At 38.6% G+C, this 17,500-nt stretch overlaps 1 protein-coding gene across 1 annotated transcript in view; it reads left to right on the forward strand.

The window, feature by feature from the left end:
• mbtd1 (mbt domain containing 1) overlaps positions 1-12,813 on the forward strand; it is a 112,450-nt gene extending 99,637 nt beyond the window's left edge. Inside the window, exons 14-17 of the mRNA XM_086064217.1 lie at positions 8-242; positions 3,627-3,698; positions 7,109-7,261; positions 9,043-12,813. Of these exons, the coding sequence (XP_085920343.1) occupies positions 8-242; positions 3,627-3,698; positions 7,109-7,261; positions 9,043-9,158 (576 nt within the window). The 3' untranslated portion in view covers positions 9,159-12,813. The remainder of the gene's footprint in view (positions 1-7; positions 243-3,626; positions 3,699-7,108; positions 7,262-9,042) is intronic.
• Positions 12,814-17,500: the final 4,687 nt, after the last annotated feature.

A 17,500-nucleotide genomic window follows, 5' to 3' on the forward strand; every position in this document is an offset into this window, starting at 1 on the left:
TTGATAGGAAATTCCCAATCATGGTTTCCGACGAGGCATGAAGCTGGAGGCTGTTGACCTGATGGAGCCACGTCTGGTGTGTGTTGCTACAGTGACAAGAATTGTACATCGGCTATTAAGGATCCACTTTGACGGCTGGGAAGATGAGTATGACCAGTGGGTTGATTGCGAGTCACCTGATCTTTATCCTGTGGGTTGGTGTCAGCTGACGGGCTATCAACTCCAACCCCCGGCCTCCCAGAGTAAGTGTTTGATTTCACTATAACTAGCCCAAAGCAGAAATGTAACTTATTACTTGCTTTGCAGTATAGGATATGGTTGTGGAGACGGCTCCAACAGTACAGGGTTGTGGTCTAAAAAATAAATAAATAAATAAATAAAAATGCGTAAACAAAGTAGCCAACAACATTTCCGAGATGCGTATAGAACGTCTTGATTGGAGAGATTTACTCCCCTACTAAATATCTTTGGCTAATGCATGCTAAACACTATTGCTTGGTACAGTTCAACAGCAAGTACGCGTAAATATACTTACCAGCACTCAGTATACTACTACTTCCTTGTTCACCATTCGGTCCCGGCTGGCCGTGTTGTTGCGCTCCGTGTACCAACAGACAGGACACTGTGCGTGAAGTTGGCCTATCACCCCACGCAAAATTTGATGGAAATTGCCACTCACTAAGCCCACCTAACTTGAAAATATTAATTTCCCCGCAGCGTTTTCATGTTATTTACTGTCTCTACGGCATGAATGCCACAGTGTGTGTGTTGTATGGTTGTACCAATAAGTCTGCAAGAAGCGCTACATGCACATTTCATTGGTAAATATGCAGAATTAAACATTTTCTCTTATAAGCTATATCTGCGAATGCTACTCAAAGATTTGTCAAGTCAGTATAAGTCTTTGGCAGCATCAGACATGCACATGGTGGCCAAAACAGTATCACACCTGTCCAAAAGATGAGATCACAAGTTACATGATATGATGTAGGTATGTTACAAAAACTTTCAAACCACTTATATGTCAAAATAGAACATATAAGATTTGTGACACAAATAGAATCAGCCCTAGTTTATTTTTATTTTAGCACACAGGCATAATTAAGTCTCAATACAATTTGTATAAATATGATCCCACATAGTCCACTCAAAAATAAATAAAATGTCATTTAACTCTTTGACTGCCAGACGTTTTCAGAAAAGGGATGCCGTCAGTGCCAGCCGATTTAAGCATTTTGACTGATCTTTCAAGGTCCACAGAAAATGTTCTGTTTGGACTATGGAAACACACGTACTACCAAATGAAAGATTGGACTTTCATCTTTCATCAGAAAAAAAAGTTTGTTTCTACCTTATTCCGTTCTTTAGTAATCAACAATAGAAAATGGTTAGTTTGACCCAATTTCGCCTGTTTTGGACCAAAATACGGAGAAATCAAGCTTTTAGTGAAACGATATTGTTTCATGCATTCTAGTGAATTTTACACTTCTTTTTGTCCATGAATGATGCCACAAACACCTAAATAGTGCTTTACTTCTATAAAACACTACCACCAAGAATGAAAAAGTGTTTTTTGATAGCAAAATACGTTTATTTACATTCAACAGTGTAACAATTTGACAACAATTTGGCAAACTATTTACAAATGTGTGCAACTGTGGTGCTATTTACAAATATGTGGATGTTTCAACGACAGTTTTTCTTTTTGTAACACTCTCCTGCGTGCAAGGAGACGCAACCGCATTTGCACAACAGATTGCCTCTTCGCGTGCTCCACTTTCTTGCAGGCCGTTTTTTCCGGGGAATAGCAAGTATATACTGCAGTGTGTGTTGCCATCAAGTCTAATATCAGGATCATGCTACGGTTACGTTACGTCTCGCTTCCTCGTGTCCTTCAGTTGCTACACCGGGTTGTAAGAGATGTTCTGATCCATTTTATCCACTCCATTCATGGTGGCATCGTAGTCCAGAAACAGTGTCTTCTCCGTGATCAGACTGTACCCGCTCCTCCGATGAATATGCATTGGACTCGGGGTACTCTTCATTGTCCGATCGAATGTCCGGTCGGTTATTGTGCTTCCAACTTTGGCGTCAAGCTCGGAGTCATCATCATCATCATCATCAATCTGCATTGGTCGATGCCAACTCTCCATCGCCCGATCGAATGTCCGATTGTGTAGAAGTACCCGGTCGGTTATTGTGCGCGTTTTCCGGCCTTAGCAGCGCTAGCCGCGCTTAGCCGGTGAGCGCACTACGTGATCATAACAGTCGCGTCAAGGCTTCCAACTTTGGCGTCAAGCTCGGAGTCATCATCATCGTCGACATCAATGCGCTTTTTAGTATTGATTGATGCTTTCCGTCTTTGAAAAAAATGCTCAAGCGTGAGCTGCTTGCAACCGGTTGCTTGGTCAGCCATTGTGGCTTCATCAGCCATTGTCTCCTCAACACTCTAGCTCCGCCTCACGTCTTCTACTGACGCCCACGGTGGGCGGCCCATCCAACCTTGTGCAAAGAGAGTCATCGCTGCCCTCTAGGGGCCAAAACGAGTCTTTTACTAATCAGATCTGCCTGATACTTTCAGCACAGCTGCCCAAGGCTTTCCTGCACCCGTTTCCAAAAAAAAACAAAAAAAACATAGGGGACGTCTTTTAACGTCCTCGGCGCCCTTCCCTAGGTTTATGCTAAACGTTTTATAACGTTTATGGCAGTCAAAGAGTTAATAAAATATAAACATTTCTGAAACATGTGAAGAGCCTTATTTAAGGGCTCATAAACTACGCCCATATTTGGACTTCCTGAATGGAGCGTTTTGCGTTTTGTCTGTAGTCTTGTCAGTGCTGTGTGACTGTTTGTGTAATGTATGTATGCTTCAAACTACTGTACAACAACTAAATGTGCACCCTATTGAAACTGACGACATGTGTTCGCCTTGCATTTAAGCTTTTTTTTCTCTTTTTGGTCACATTTTTCTTTCCCTTGAGGAAATGTTAGTTATTACAAAAATGGCTAGCAAGTAGCAGCAGAGCAAAAGAGATAATTCTCGGCCATGTTGAAAAAAGCTCATTTACCCACAGTTCTATGCAGATTTGTGAATAATGATGAAACTAAGCTATATTCTAATGCTAATTGCTGCAAAACGGAAACAGATACAAATATAATTTTTTTCCTTATGAAAGAAGAGACTCTAATCTTTTTGGGGGTAGGTTACATGTTTTTATAGCAATAGAACGCAATATTCTGTGGGCCTTGCAAAATCAGTCAAAATCCAGCAAAACAGCCATGAGCGAACGGAATTGCTTCAGTCAAAATGGCTGGGAGTGAATAAGTTAAGTGGGTTGAAGAACTGTCGATGAGACACTGCAAAAACTAGATGAAACACAAAGCATTGCTAAACCAAAAGTAGCTGTGAAATGCAGAGCAGATATGAAAGACCAAGTACAAATGAAAGAATGTCAAAAGACAGAGCCTATTCCAAAACCTGGGGGGTATCCCAGTTCACCTTTAGCCATGCTCAGAACCTGAGATAACACAGTCACAGAAAACACAAAGGGTAAAACAACCAAAACCCAACAAAACGAAAGTTCATGAGACAGTGATTCAAAATATGTTAACGTATATTGTTTCAGGTACCAGAGAAATGTCTCAGTCTCTCCCCAAGCAGAAGAAAAAGGCCCAGCAGTATAAAGGCCAAAAGAAAAGTGAGTATTTTTTTTTGACTAATGCTTTTTAATGTTTTACTTTTCTGTTTGCATATATTTCTTCTGGTTTGTATGGTTAGGTTTGGCTAAAAGTGTAGGTTGTAGTGTATGCGTTAAGTCATTTATTATAGTGTGCTAGATGTGCAGTTTGAGCAAATCAGCAATAATCATTTTAAAAAAGCCTCAAGGAATTCAGAGCCTTGTCCTCCATTTCTGAGGTATATTGGACTTTGTGTGCGTTTGAATTTATATGATACACAAGATTGTCTGCCCAAACCTGTTTTCAGATCTCATTAATCGGGACAAATTCAATATAAACATAAATCATACCACATTATAATATTATGGGAAACATGCTAAAGCTGCTGCCCTCGCGACCCGACCTCGGATCAGTAGCAGAAAATGGATGGGATGGATGGATAAAATAATCTACAGTTTGTCACCCACGGTTACGAAGGTACAGAAGCAGCCCAATTATTTATGTGTGTACGTGTACGAGACCTGGTGCTACAATCAAGACAAGGTATCAGGTTTACCTGTTAGACATTTATTAAACACTACACAAAAGGGAGAGAAGACACTCAGTTCAAGTTAGACAGCTTGCAAGGAGAGAGGAGAGGAACTGACTCATACAACTCACTACTGCACTCTCTAAAGAACCTCTCCTCATTCTCTCTTTTTATAGTTTTCACGCCCCTAGTTACATGGGTGTTCCTACTCTACAGGGGGTGGGGGAACAAAGCCTAGTTGGAACACAGTGTACTTGTTTGTTTATGTGTGCATGTGAGTGGAAGATTGCTGAGTAAATGTGTGGTCAAGTTTGCAATCATTTCTTAACAGACAACAGGCGCGCCTTAACAGACTGGCTCTCACCATTCTGCTGGGTTAGATGTTGTTCTTGTGCTTTATGAGTCTTCTCCTGTTAATCAGCTGTTAGATACGGCTGCCCTACTCTAGCCATGCTATGTGGATGTGAGTGTGGGAGCAGAGCAAAGCATCCTTTATTGCAAGCAGAATCAATTCTTCATTGCAGCAAATGTATAACTATATTTACAATTATTTCTACATTTCCCTCCTGTTTATCCTACGTTTGCACAAATCCTCATATCACTTCAGTTAGATTTTCGACAATAGGATCATTTAAAACATACCAATATCATGTATTGTTAAATAGGCAAAATATTACATCATAGAGCATAACATAATGTTTTTTCTTTCCATCATAACATATTAGTGGAATAATCATCAGCACAACAATATAATCCAAAGTGTTGCCCTTCGAATGCAATCAATGTGTTGTTGCTCTAATGCAGAGGTGGGCATCGAGGGCCGGAGTCCTGCAGGTTTTGCATGTTGCCCTTCTCCAACAGAGCTGATATGATCAGCTCATCAGCAAGCTCTGCATAAGCCTGATAACGATCCTGTTGATTGGAATCAGCTTGTGTTGGAAGTGAGAAACCTCCAAAACCTGCAGGACTCCGACCCTCGAGGACCGAGATTGCCCACCTCTGCTCTAATATGTGTGTGTGTGTATATTGTCCAATGTTCGTAATCCAGTATGTCCAGTAGTCCTGTATGTAATATTCAGTGTTAGAAGTTCAGCCATCTGTCTCTCTTCCCCCTCAAGGTGGCCCCAAAAATAAAAACAAAAGACAGCCCCGAATGAGTCCGATCGCACATACCCAAAGGGACTCATTGTCTCCTTGATGTGTCCCTTTTGACACTTCCAGCACAATGGACAGGCCCTAGACTGCACAGCGGTTGGGGAACCTTGTTGGGAGCAGACTGAATGTGCTTCTATCCTCCTCACTGATTGACTTGGTCAGACTTTTCTCCACAGCTAGACACACTGCTTGTTTTCCCTTTCTCTGACCTTGATTCGGTCAGACTTCGCTCTGCAATCAGACAGGCTGTTAGCCAATGGTACCTGTTGTGCCGTGCGACAGGTGAATCCAAGAGGGCCGTTCAGCGATCTTCAAAGCCTTTGGGGTCGTCAAGAACACTTACAAGGACCTTCCCACCTTGGGATGGACCTTTTTTATCAAAACCCCGTCACAACCCTTGATGGGAGGTTGGTCCTCCTGCAGAGGCAGAGAGTCGTCTGGTATTTGATTAAACATTTTCACTTCCTTGCCATTTATCAATCTCCTCATATAGTCACCTAAATCAATTTATTTCATCTGCTCGGTTTAACAGGTTATTTACAATAGGCAAATTATATATTCTACCACACAACATTTCAAATGGGCTTAGCTGCCCTGTTCCTTTTACAATTCTCCAAACTATCTGACCACACTTGCCTTGTCTTGGTCATGTATTTATTTTATTTTATTTATTTATTTTTTCTTAACAATGTGACTTACAAAGTGACTTTCATTCGTTACTCCAAATAACTAGTATGCCATATAGCGATATGATATATTTACACATATTATACATATTACACATATTGCTTTTGCTATAATAATAACATCTAAGTGTTTTTGCTAGAACAATTTCAACTCATTTAAAAATTGTATCAATATTCAGGTTGTATTACTTTTGCACAACTTAATACATACTGGATTTACAATCAAGTCACTCCAAATATGTGCTGCGTGCATTTTGTAGCGGGAAGAATCGGTTTGGAGACCATCGCGTTTATTTTTAATCTTCAAATTTTTGATTTTATAGCTCATATATGATTTCAATTTCAACCCGCTTAAAAGAGCATAAAATGAAAACTTGTGGTGATATTCTGCGACTCAAGGCAGACGGTTTATTCGTGATGCGTCCAAGTGGTGTGTCATCTTTCATAGACGTGACGACATCGAGGAGTGATCAAAACATTTCACTATTAATTAATATATTAATACATTAGCCTACATTATTACATACATTTCACAGCTTTTACATATATCCGACTTGCTGTTGCGTCACTCTGGTGAGCTGCAGGTGCAGCAGCACGGCTGCTCGCGTTGAGTTTCTCCCTGGTGAAATGCGCAGTGCATACATTCATTTACATGAAAGTAGAAATAGACTCGTCAAAGAAAGAGATTCCGGAATTGAAGATTAGCTTGATTTGGATTACAAATCTTCGTTGCGGTGTTTACCGATGATGGTGTTGTGCCAGACGTGATTTGCTTCTACTATACAATAAGGTAGGATGCCGTGTAGGCTGCCTTCGCTTGTGGACACTGGACAGGCACGCGCAAACACAGTGGCATGTAAAGCATCAATACAAAATGTATTGTAGTTTATTAAAAAAAGCCTTTTTAACTAAACAATTACTCGTGATTAATCACAATTCTAAAATGTGATTAATCTGATTAAAACATTTAAATTAATCGTTTGACAGCTCTTTTTACAGTTGAAGTGATCCGTGTGTAATGAGCGCCTGGTGACTGACCAGAGTTTGGCTTGATGTTTAGAGCGGAAGATTCCAGTTGGTCGGCGGCCCTTCAGTCAGTCAGGCAGGAGGAGAAGCTTATCAGGGGATGAAGAGCAGAGTCCACCTTTTTATCATGTCGAGGGGCCAACTCATCTCCAGCTCCGAACTCACCTCCACCAAACCCATAAATCAGGTAACATCACACTAATCGCTGCAATGGACACCCTGCTTTTTAACAGAAAACTGTCATCTATTTTTGTTCATATGACTAGGTATTTTGAGCCTGCTCAGATGAATAAAAATGTTGATTGGACATAAGTAGTATAAGTATAGTATAAGTATAAGACAGTAGTACATTAGTGATCCGTGGTCAGTTCGGATCAGGCCCCACGGTTCGGGCCACGCACGATCCGCCGATTGGTTGGTGGGGGGAAAACAACATAGTGCGCATTCAAGTGGCTGCTCGCCTGGTGGGTTGGGCCTGTTGGTGGCGTCTGGGGAACCAATTCCAAAGATGAACTGAGCGAGGAGTGTGCAGACATAAGTCTGTGATTGATGGATAACATTATGAATCAATGACTATGATAATCAATGCATATGACTGATGCATTTAGTAGGAATTCGATGGGGACGGGTTACTAATAAGCCATGGCTTCTACCCGTTAGCCCTTCTTTCAGATGTTCACGTTGCAAATGATGTGATCAATGTAACCTGTTGTAATAATGTGTCCGAAAAGGAAAAATTAATAAAGACAAAACAAAACTTTAGCGACTGCGTTGCTACTCGCTAGCTTTGTCTAGCGGCGCCTTAAAATTGTCATACAAGCAGCGGTGGGAAGTAATCTCGAATTCCAGTCAACTAATGTTGACTACAGTACATTCTAAATAGCAATATTAGATATATTACACTAATTAAAAAAATAATAATAATTACCTTGCTTTGGGATGCTTTGCGTAGGTCTGATTATTGGTCATGTGCTGCATCATTGACGACTTATTGCTTGTGATATTTCATTTCCATTTTGCAGTAATTGCAAGCTTTATTTTTGTCATTATTTTGTGAATGATCCCAAACTTTGGACATCCTGTTTTGTTTTGGGGAGTGACGGGATTCTTCAGCCATCACAACCATCTGCATAAAAGGTCCGTGTGAAACATGGACGCCGGCGCAAACATGGTTCTGGCGAAGCGTTGACGTAGATCATTTCAGTCGACATATTTTTAACTCATTTGCTCCCAAAAATGTATAAACACATTCTATTTCAAATATTGCCATGGTCCCCAAAACGTATTTACAGTATACAGGTTTTTTTTTAATGTTTTTTTTATGCTACAGCATACAGAAGGCTTTGATGCAGCCTCTCAACTGCAGAGAACGGTTGAAGAAATAGTAGTTATTACAAAAACGGCCAGCAGGTGGCAACAGACTATAAGAGATCAGCCAGAGCCATGTTGCAACAAGCTCTTTTCCCCAGTTTTTTCAACAGGTTCGTGAATGAGGATGAAACTTAGCTATATTCTAATGCTAATTGCTGCAAAACGGAAACAAGATACTAATATACTTTTTTTCCCCCTGAAGTACGAAGAGACTCTAATCTTTCTTTGGGTAGGTTCCATGTTTTTATAGCAATAGAACACAATATTCTGTGGGCCTTGCAAAATCAGTCAAAATCCAGTAAAAAAAAGCCGGGAGCGAAGGGGGTTGCTTCCGTGAAAATGGCTGGGAGTGAATAAGTTAAGTGGGTTGAAGAATTGTTAATGAGACATGAGACACTACATGAAACACAAAGTATTGCTAAACCAAAAGAAGCTGTGAAATGCAAATAACAGAGCAGATATGAAAGACCAAGTACAAATAAAAGAATGTCAAAAGACAGAGCATATTCCAAAACCTGGGGGTATCCCATCTTAGAATAAGTTAACTGAAGCCAAAGACTACAGGGGTGTGACAATTTTTTTGTCATTGTCTTGCAGACTCACTCCGAATGAAGGAGGAGATGATCGAGGCGGATGAGTTCAACTTTTCCCAGGGCACCTCCGATCAGGAGAGTAATGGCTCAGGCACATTCTACATTAAACAGGAACCCTAACCTCTGGGGTTCAAACCAGGACAAACAGGAGAAGGATCGTTCACTGCAGGAATTATTACTCTTAGAGGCACATATTTCCAATGGAGAAGTAAGGTACCGAAGAGAACATGGTCAGTTCCACATCTCTTGATAAAAATATGGGTATCCTCCGCAATCATTTCCATATGTGTATAGATTACAGATGTTATGATCTCCTTTCTCCTGTCTGAACATTCAACTAAGCTATTTTTTATATGAACAATAAACAACCTTTTTTCTATGTCTACGCCATGTCAATTTCAGCTATCCCAGGCCTGCATAAAATGTGATAACTATGTATTGAGGGTGGGTCTTTTTTTGTTGTTTTTCTTACACGTTACATAGCCCCTGAACACAGAAATTCTAATTTGCCTGAGAAGCTGACATAACGAGGAGGCAATTATTTAATGTAATGTTTCTTCTTTGTTTTCTCTTTTCTTTCTTTTTTTTTTTTACGCAGAACGTAGTTGAAATAGTACTTGAATTGTTTCATGTGTTTTTGTCTTCATGTAGTTTTTACACTTGCTTTTGTTGACTTTGTGGTGAAACCTTAAATGTAAATTAAAGTGATTATTCTTTATTAGTAGGTGGAGAACGTTTAACAAGTTAAAAGTATATGTATAAAGTTTTTTTTAATGTAATTGAGTCATCCAAAGTAATGCAAATGCTGCGTAAAATTGCTCAGATTGCTTATGAAGTAATTCCTTTATACACGAGGGCCCGGTTGTTCAAAACTCGGTTATATCTTTAACCACTGGTTAAGTAGATTTAACCGACCGTTAACTTTAATGGCACTGTCATCTTGTTGTTCAAAACTCGGTTATATCTTTAACCACTGGTTAAGTAGATTTAACCGACCCTTAACTTTAATGGCACTGTCATCTTGTTGTTCAAAACTCTGTTAACTTTAACCGGCTGTCAACTTGCTGTTAAACTTAACACACATAAAGACCGCCGCTAACTTTTTAACAGTGTGGTTAACTGCGTTCGTGGCTAATGATGTCCGTTGAGCGCATGAAAAAGAGGGCTTAACTTTGGCATTGGTGATTATTCTAATGAAGTTATGCACACGCTACAATTTAGCAGTAATACAATGCCGTCTCATGAGTTAAAAGAGAAAGAATAAAATTTTGTTTTTTAAGATGAGTTCTAAAAATGGATAGAGGGGGCTCGCCCAACATTAAGTGGGAGGTGATTCCAAAGAGAAGTTACCCTATGATGTTTCTTGTTTGCTTTGACATCAATACAGACAACAACATTGTGAATAGTGGCTAATTATTTACGTTAAATTTATTTAAATTTAATATAATAATTATGATTATTATTTTAATAAATTTTATTTTAACAATAATTACAGATATTAGATGAAGAATACACACATATTAGAAGTACGTAAAATTGTAAATACAAAAACAAAACAAATAATTTAAGCAATTCTATCAAAATATTACACAAAAATTACAAATCAGTTAGACAAAAAAACCTTACAAAATAATGAGAAACAAAAGCAAACGAAAACATGCAATATTTTATGCTACAAAAATAATAGCAAAAATATAACACATCTAAAGTATTCACTGAAAATACACACCGTAGAAAACATTAATTATAATGAATTAAAAAAACAAAATAAAAATTTATTATTTAACAAAAACTCCTAAATTACTTTAACCATTGATTGAATAACGTTTGTTTGGTTGGTCGTTTGGATAGTATCCATTTCTTTCGCCCACCCGGAAGTAAACAAAAAGAGGAATTGTGGGATATAACTGTGCTAACCATTGCTGTAAATGGCACGGTTAATTTTGACGGTGCGGTTAACTAAAAGCGTGACTAACCATGTAACAGTGGTTAAAATAACAGAGAATCGAACAACCGGGCCCAAAGGTTTTCAGAGCCACATGTATTTCTAATTCAGCCGTTAACTACAAAGAAATCTTATGAAATATTTACAATATTCATGTTTCACTAATAGTCTGGCAGTCAGAGAAGACCAGTCTTAGTAATTGGAAGCTGCAATGGGATGTGTCACAATCAAGTGATTGTTACAGAATTAAAAACATCCAGCTTTTTGTGACATTGAATTCCTTTTATTGTTAGATAGATTATTTATTAACTGCTGGGACTCAACCATTTTATAGCAGTAGAACAGCAATAGACAAAAGTTTTATGAAAAGATTAATGATGTCAGTAATTGAAATTCCCCCTCGTAATTAACAGCATAGATTAGCCAGTGGATTTCTTAAAATCATCAATCCATAGGGATGAGTTGTAGTTAATCTGTCCAACAACATTAATATACATTGACATATACAAATATATTGACATATACAAATATATTGACATATACAGTACAGGCCAAAAGTTTGGACATACCTTCTCATGCAATGCATTTACTTTATTTTCATGACTGGTTACTTTGTAGATTCTCACTGAAGGCATCAAAACTATGAATAAACACATGTAGAGTTATGTACTTAAAAAAAAAAAAGGTGAAATATTGAAAACATTTTTAGATTATAGATTCTTCAAAATAGCCATCCTTTGCTCTAATTGCTTTTTTGCATACGGTATTTTTACCTCTGGGAACTCCTTAAAGTCTTTTGGAAAACCCTTTCAGGTGACTACCTTTTGAAGCTCATCAAGAGAATGCCAAGAATGTGGAAGAAAGTAATCAGAGAACGGGTTGCTATTTATGTATGTACTTATTTTAATATTTTCTCTTCTTTCTTTTTTTTTTTTTTACATAATTCCACGTGTTTGTTAGTTGTCATAGTTGTCGTCATAGTTTTCATGCCTTCAGTGAGACTCTACAATGTACAGTCATGAAAATAAAGCAAATGTATTGAATGAGAATGCGTGTCTTAACTTTTGGCCTCTACTGTATATTTATATATAAATATAAATATAATTTCATTTTCCCCCCAAAAAATCTACTTTTGGTCAGTTCACACATGTGGGGGTCATTTTTAAGAACTGTGTGAAAATATTTCGCTCTCTTTGATGATACAATGTTAATGGTTGAACAAACTAGCCGTTTTTGGGGTCTCCTGAAAAGTGATGATTTTAGAGATACTACAATCACCCCGACAGGGTTACTTCATTGTGCTTTTGCCAAAGAACACATTATTGTCCAACAAATGAAAATTCGACTTTGATCAAAATCATAAATAGAGCAATACTTATCCAGCGCTTTATCGACACCACACATTGTCCAAAAGCGCTTTATTTGAAGTTCATCGCATCATCCTATTGGAAGGTTTTCCTTTTTAGTTTAAAATAACTTACTTTTACCTCCAGCATTTATAGACAGACAGACAGACACTGGATACTCTGGAACCTCAAGTTACAAACGTCTCTGTTTATAAATAATTCAAGTTCTGCACAAAATGAGATCTATTACATGGTATTTCCGTTTTACGAATGGTCTTGGCTTAGATTAGCGGATGGCTCTGTGTTGTGCTGCTTCTCGCACTGCGTAACCACCATTGGCAACATACAAAATGTGTGTATGTGACTCAGCCATGAATTCTACCCGTCTTTCGGATGTCAATGTTGCAAATGATATGATGTGATCGATGTAACCTGTAATAATGTGTCCGAAAGGAAAAAAATGAATAAAACAAACAAACAAAAATAGTAGTATCCCTCCGCGGTGGAAGGTGGAAATCCGTTGGTTATGTAGATTTAAGTTCTGCCTCAATTAAAAAGGGTTGACGTAATTAGCTTAAAAACAGTCTGAAAATCATTTTATTTTTGTCACAAAATACTATCTACAGCAGGGATTGACCATTTATAAACTGGAGGAGGCCACAATTTTTTAATTATTTTAAATATGAACTAATTACGTGTATACTGTACTTATGTGTGTAAATTATGTGCTCTTAATATATTTCATTATTGCTGGTCAGGTGATTAAATTATGATTTTTAATTAATTAATCTAATTAATCTGTTTTAATCTCATATCGGCTAAAGGTCTCCAAATAAAGAGTTTGAATTCTAGGACATTACAAAATTGTAGTGCATGACTTATCAATTGAATATCCTTTTTTTTTGTTGGTGTGCTTCATAAATGAAATTCCCCCAAAAAATGTTAAAGCACATCAACAAATATTAAAAAATAATAATAATATAAACTTAAATTATGTAAAAAAAAATAATAATAAATGAGCAAAATTTAAATTTCCACAAACTGAGATTCAGTGTATGGCCGGCATGAGATGAACTAATTGCATAAATAACACTAATCGCATTATAAATAGAAAATTGTTATAATCCATCATCAGTATTGTACAATATAAATCTGTTAGACATGTCATTTCATTTATCAAAAAGCTGTAATGTACTATATGAAAGTGTCAAAGTTGTGCAAAATTAGTAATAGCAGCATTAAACTCATTTAATCCATAAAACTATGTATTCTAAGAAAACGATTATTAGGGAGACAAAAGTGTTTGGTACCCACATTAAATGATCCATTCTTCAATGCATGTCTAAAAGATTCACTATCCTAACCTAGCAACAAAATGTTTGAAGCAAACAACAAATAACCACGTAATGTGTGTGTGTGCGTGTGTGTAAAATGTTTGAAGTAAACCACAAATAACCACATACTGTGTGTGTGTGTGCGCGTGCGTGCGTGCATTATTTCTCTCACGGTCTCCAGTGCAAAGGGCTTTTTTGCATAAAAAGTTTCATTCAGTGGTGGCACAAAACAGCTGAGCAAGAAACCAACATTCACTTCAAGAACTAATTTTGTAAATTTTTTCACAAAAATCAACTCACTCAAAATGTTTATATTATTGAGGTACTATGTTTGTCCTGCGTCAAGTCGCAAAAAATATTTAAAAAAAATATTAGGCCTTCTGACATTGTAGTGTTGGCAGAAGTGCACATAAACAGTGCTCAGGTGCTCATGTGCACAGAAAGCATTAAATTGTGTACGCACGGGCAGCAGCTCTCCAAGACCGGCCGGGGGTGCCTACCCCTGCTTTAGGTGAAACGTACAACTGGGAATGTTTCAATAAGAAGGAATTTTGAAATGCAAAATTTGATGCCACGACCCTGGGGGACTTCCTGTTAGGTTTAGCATCCATCCATTTTCTAACTGCTTACACTAGGGTGAGGGGGGTGCTGGAGCCTATCCCAACTGGCTTCGGGCAGTAGGCAGGGTACACCCTGAACTGGTTGCCAGGGACGAACAACCAACCACCCACACTCACAAGCACACCTAGCGGCAATTTAGAGTGTTCACTTAACCTGTTGTGCATGTCTTTGGAATGTGGAAAGCAACTGGAGAACCGGAAATAACAGAGAAAACCCACTCAGCCGGTGACTCACTGGTTAGCACATCCGCCTCGGCAAAGGACGTGAGATTGAGTCCGGGCTTCGACCTTCCTGGGTGGAGTTTGCATGGTCTCCCCGTGCCTGCGTGGTCGGTTTAGAATCTGGCTCCATAATACTTTTTTGTATGTCATGGGATGCTACATATACTGCCAGGTTCAGTCAACCTGTTTAATAAACAATAGACAAGAGATTTAAATTATTTTTGCTCGCGAGGAGAACCGGACAGAGATCTCCTATCCGCTTTGGACACATTCCGCCCGGCCTCCTCTTTTTATTTTATTTTACAGGGCGCTCCCTACACAGCCATTGTTGCTCTAAAGAGGAGGGGGAACACACAGCAGAAACATTTAGACGTGTCTTTTTCTTCGGCGCTCCAACAACAAAATGGCACAGTTCCTGTTTTCCAGCGGCAGGAGCATGAGCCATGCTTTGCAATACTACAAGAGTAAATATGGGATAATGTATGTATATTTACTCTAACATAGACCTCCACATTCCTGTGGCTCTAGGTGAAATGTACAACCAGGAATGCTTTAAGAAGGAATTTTTAAATGCAAAATTTGATACCTCGCTCCTTCATATAGTGCATTGAAAATCTTTGATTTTACCATGTTGTTGTTGTCCCAGGTGTTGCAATGGTACAGCTCAAGTCAATCAGGTTAGGACAGGCTTCCTCAGGCCTAGTCCTCGAGGGCTAGAGTCATGCAGGTTTTAGATGTTTTCGTTCTCCAACACAACTGATTCTTAAGAGCAGGATTGGACGGGCTTCTGCAGAGCTGGCTGATGAGCTGATTATATTAATTAGCTGTTTAGGAAAACAGAAACATCTCAAACCTAGCTTGGAAACCAGACTCATCGCTTTACCAGCGAGTGAGTCTGGGTACAGTCACTATGAAGCGCATTTCTGAGGCGGGGCAAACATGACCAAACAGTGAAAAGTCCAATCAGCGAAAACCAGACTTGACATCATAAAAGCGGGACATACAGTTCAAGCCAGACGTTTACATACACAACATTTAATTTTTTTGTCTCACTGTCTGGAGTCAAATCAGACTAAGCCTCTCCTGTTTCATGTCAGTCAGGGTTACCAAAATTATTTAATTTGGTTAAATGCCACAGTAATGATGGAGATAATTTTGTAAATAATTTTATATGATTTTCTTCGAGGTCAAAGGTTTACGTACATTTTCTTAGTGTTGATAGAATTTCCTTTGAACTGCATGAGTTGGGTCAAACGTTTTGGGTAACCTTCCACAAGCTTCTGACAGTACTTTGCAGGAATCCTGGCCCATTCCTCCAGACAGAACTGGTGTAACTGAGTCAGGTTTGTTGGTTGCCTTGTTTGCACTCACCTTTTCAGATCTGCCCACAGATTTCCGATGAGATTCAGATCAGGGCTTTGTGATAGCCACTCCAAGACATTGACTTTGTTATCCTCAAGCCACTTTTTAAAAAATTTTGGCAGTATGCTTAAGGTAATTTTCCATTTGGAAGACCCATTTGTGCCCAAGTCTTAGCTTCCTGGCTGATGTCTTGAGATGAGATTTTGGACCAAAATACATTCATCTCTGGGACACAGAGTCTCCTTCTTGAGCGGTGAGTTGGCTGGACATTCCCATGAGGTTTATACTTGCGTATAATTGTTAGAACAGATGAACGTGGCACCTTCAAGCATCTGGAAATGGCACTCAAGGATGAGCCAGACTTGTGGAGCTCCACGATTCTTTCTCTGATTTCCTGGCCGATTTCTTTAGATTTTCCCATGATTTCAAACAAGGTTAACAGAGTGTTGGAGTTGTGGACTTCAATACATCCCCAGTTGTGTCATCTATTAACTCATATGTTGTCAGTTAACCTATCAGGAGTTTCCAAAGCCATGACCTCATCATCTGGCCTTTCCCTTGTTCTTTAAAGACATAGTACTATTTGTGTATATTAAAATTTTGACCTAGAAGAAAATCATATAAAATTCATTCAGAAATGTTCTCCCCCATAGTTATGGCATTTAACAAAATTAAATAATTTTGGTGATCTTTACTGACCTAAAAATGGAGAAGCTTAGTCTGATTTGACTTCAGACAGTGAGACAAAAAATTAAACGTGTGTTTTTGCACACTGTACGTAAACTTCTGGCTTCAACTGTATGTGTTTAAGAGTATTAAACACACGGACATACATATAAAATGTATAATATTCGTATGTAAATCCGTGAGTAAACACAAGTGGTGGGCAGATGCGCAACAACATGACTAGACAGTAGTGAATGACTTATGTCGCTGTTGCGGTAAAAACGTGATGATTCGTGTAATAGGAGACTTACAGCGCCGAAGTTACCCAAGAAGAATACGTCCGCAAATACAGTGTTCCCTTGTTTTCCCGCTGGGTTTTAGGTTCCAGAAAATACCCGCATTAAATGAAATCCGCAAAGTAGTATGTTTTTTAGGCACAAAACTTGGGATTGTGTCTATTGGACAAATAAGACAAAACTAGAACTTTTGGCAAGGTACATCAGCTATGTATACAGACACAATAATTAAAAATACTGAAAAGAACATCGTTCCGACCGTAAAACATGGAGGAGGCTCTATATTGTTTACATGTTTACATCTATTTTTGCTAATACTAATGCTATATATACTATTGCTATCTTGTTTCAACACGTCCATATGCTTAACTTACCAGCAACGTAGCTTTAGATTCTGTTGCTGCGGCCGAAGTTAACTGTTTTTGTCCACTCTGCACAGGACGCTGCGTGAAAAAGCCGTTTGGCTCCGGCAAAAATCCCCTGCATTTACTTTAATTTCTCAGTAATCGTGTCGCGAGAAATGAAAATAGCTCAACTCAATCTACGATATGATCGTAGTTTATCTGGTATCCTCATCTCTGTATTTACGTATTTGTTCATACAACACGTCTTCCTGCTCGTTGTATCTGTGATTGGCTGAATGGGCGTGGCTGGATCTTACACTGATTGAT

Source organism: Leptonotus elevatus, chromosome 20 (assembly GCF_054856555.1).
Source record: "Leptonotus elevatus isolate MCC_2025b chromosome 20, RoL_Lele_1.0, whole genome shotgun sequence".
NCBI classification, from domain to species: domain Eukaryota; kingdom Metazoa; phylum Chordata; class Actinopteri; order Syngnathiformes; family Syngnathidae; genus Leptonotus; species Leptonotus elevatus.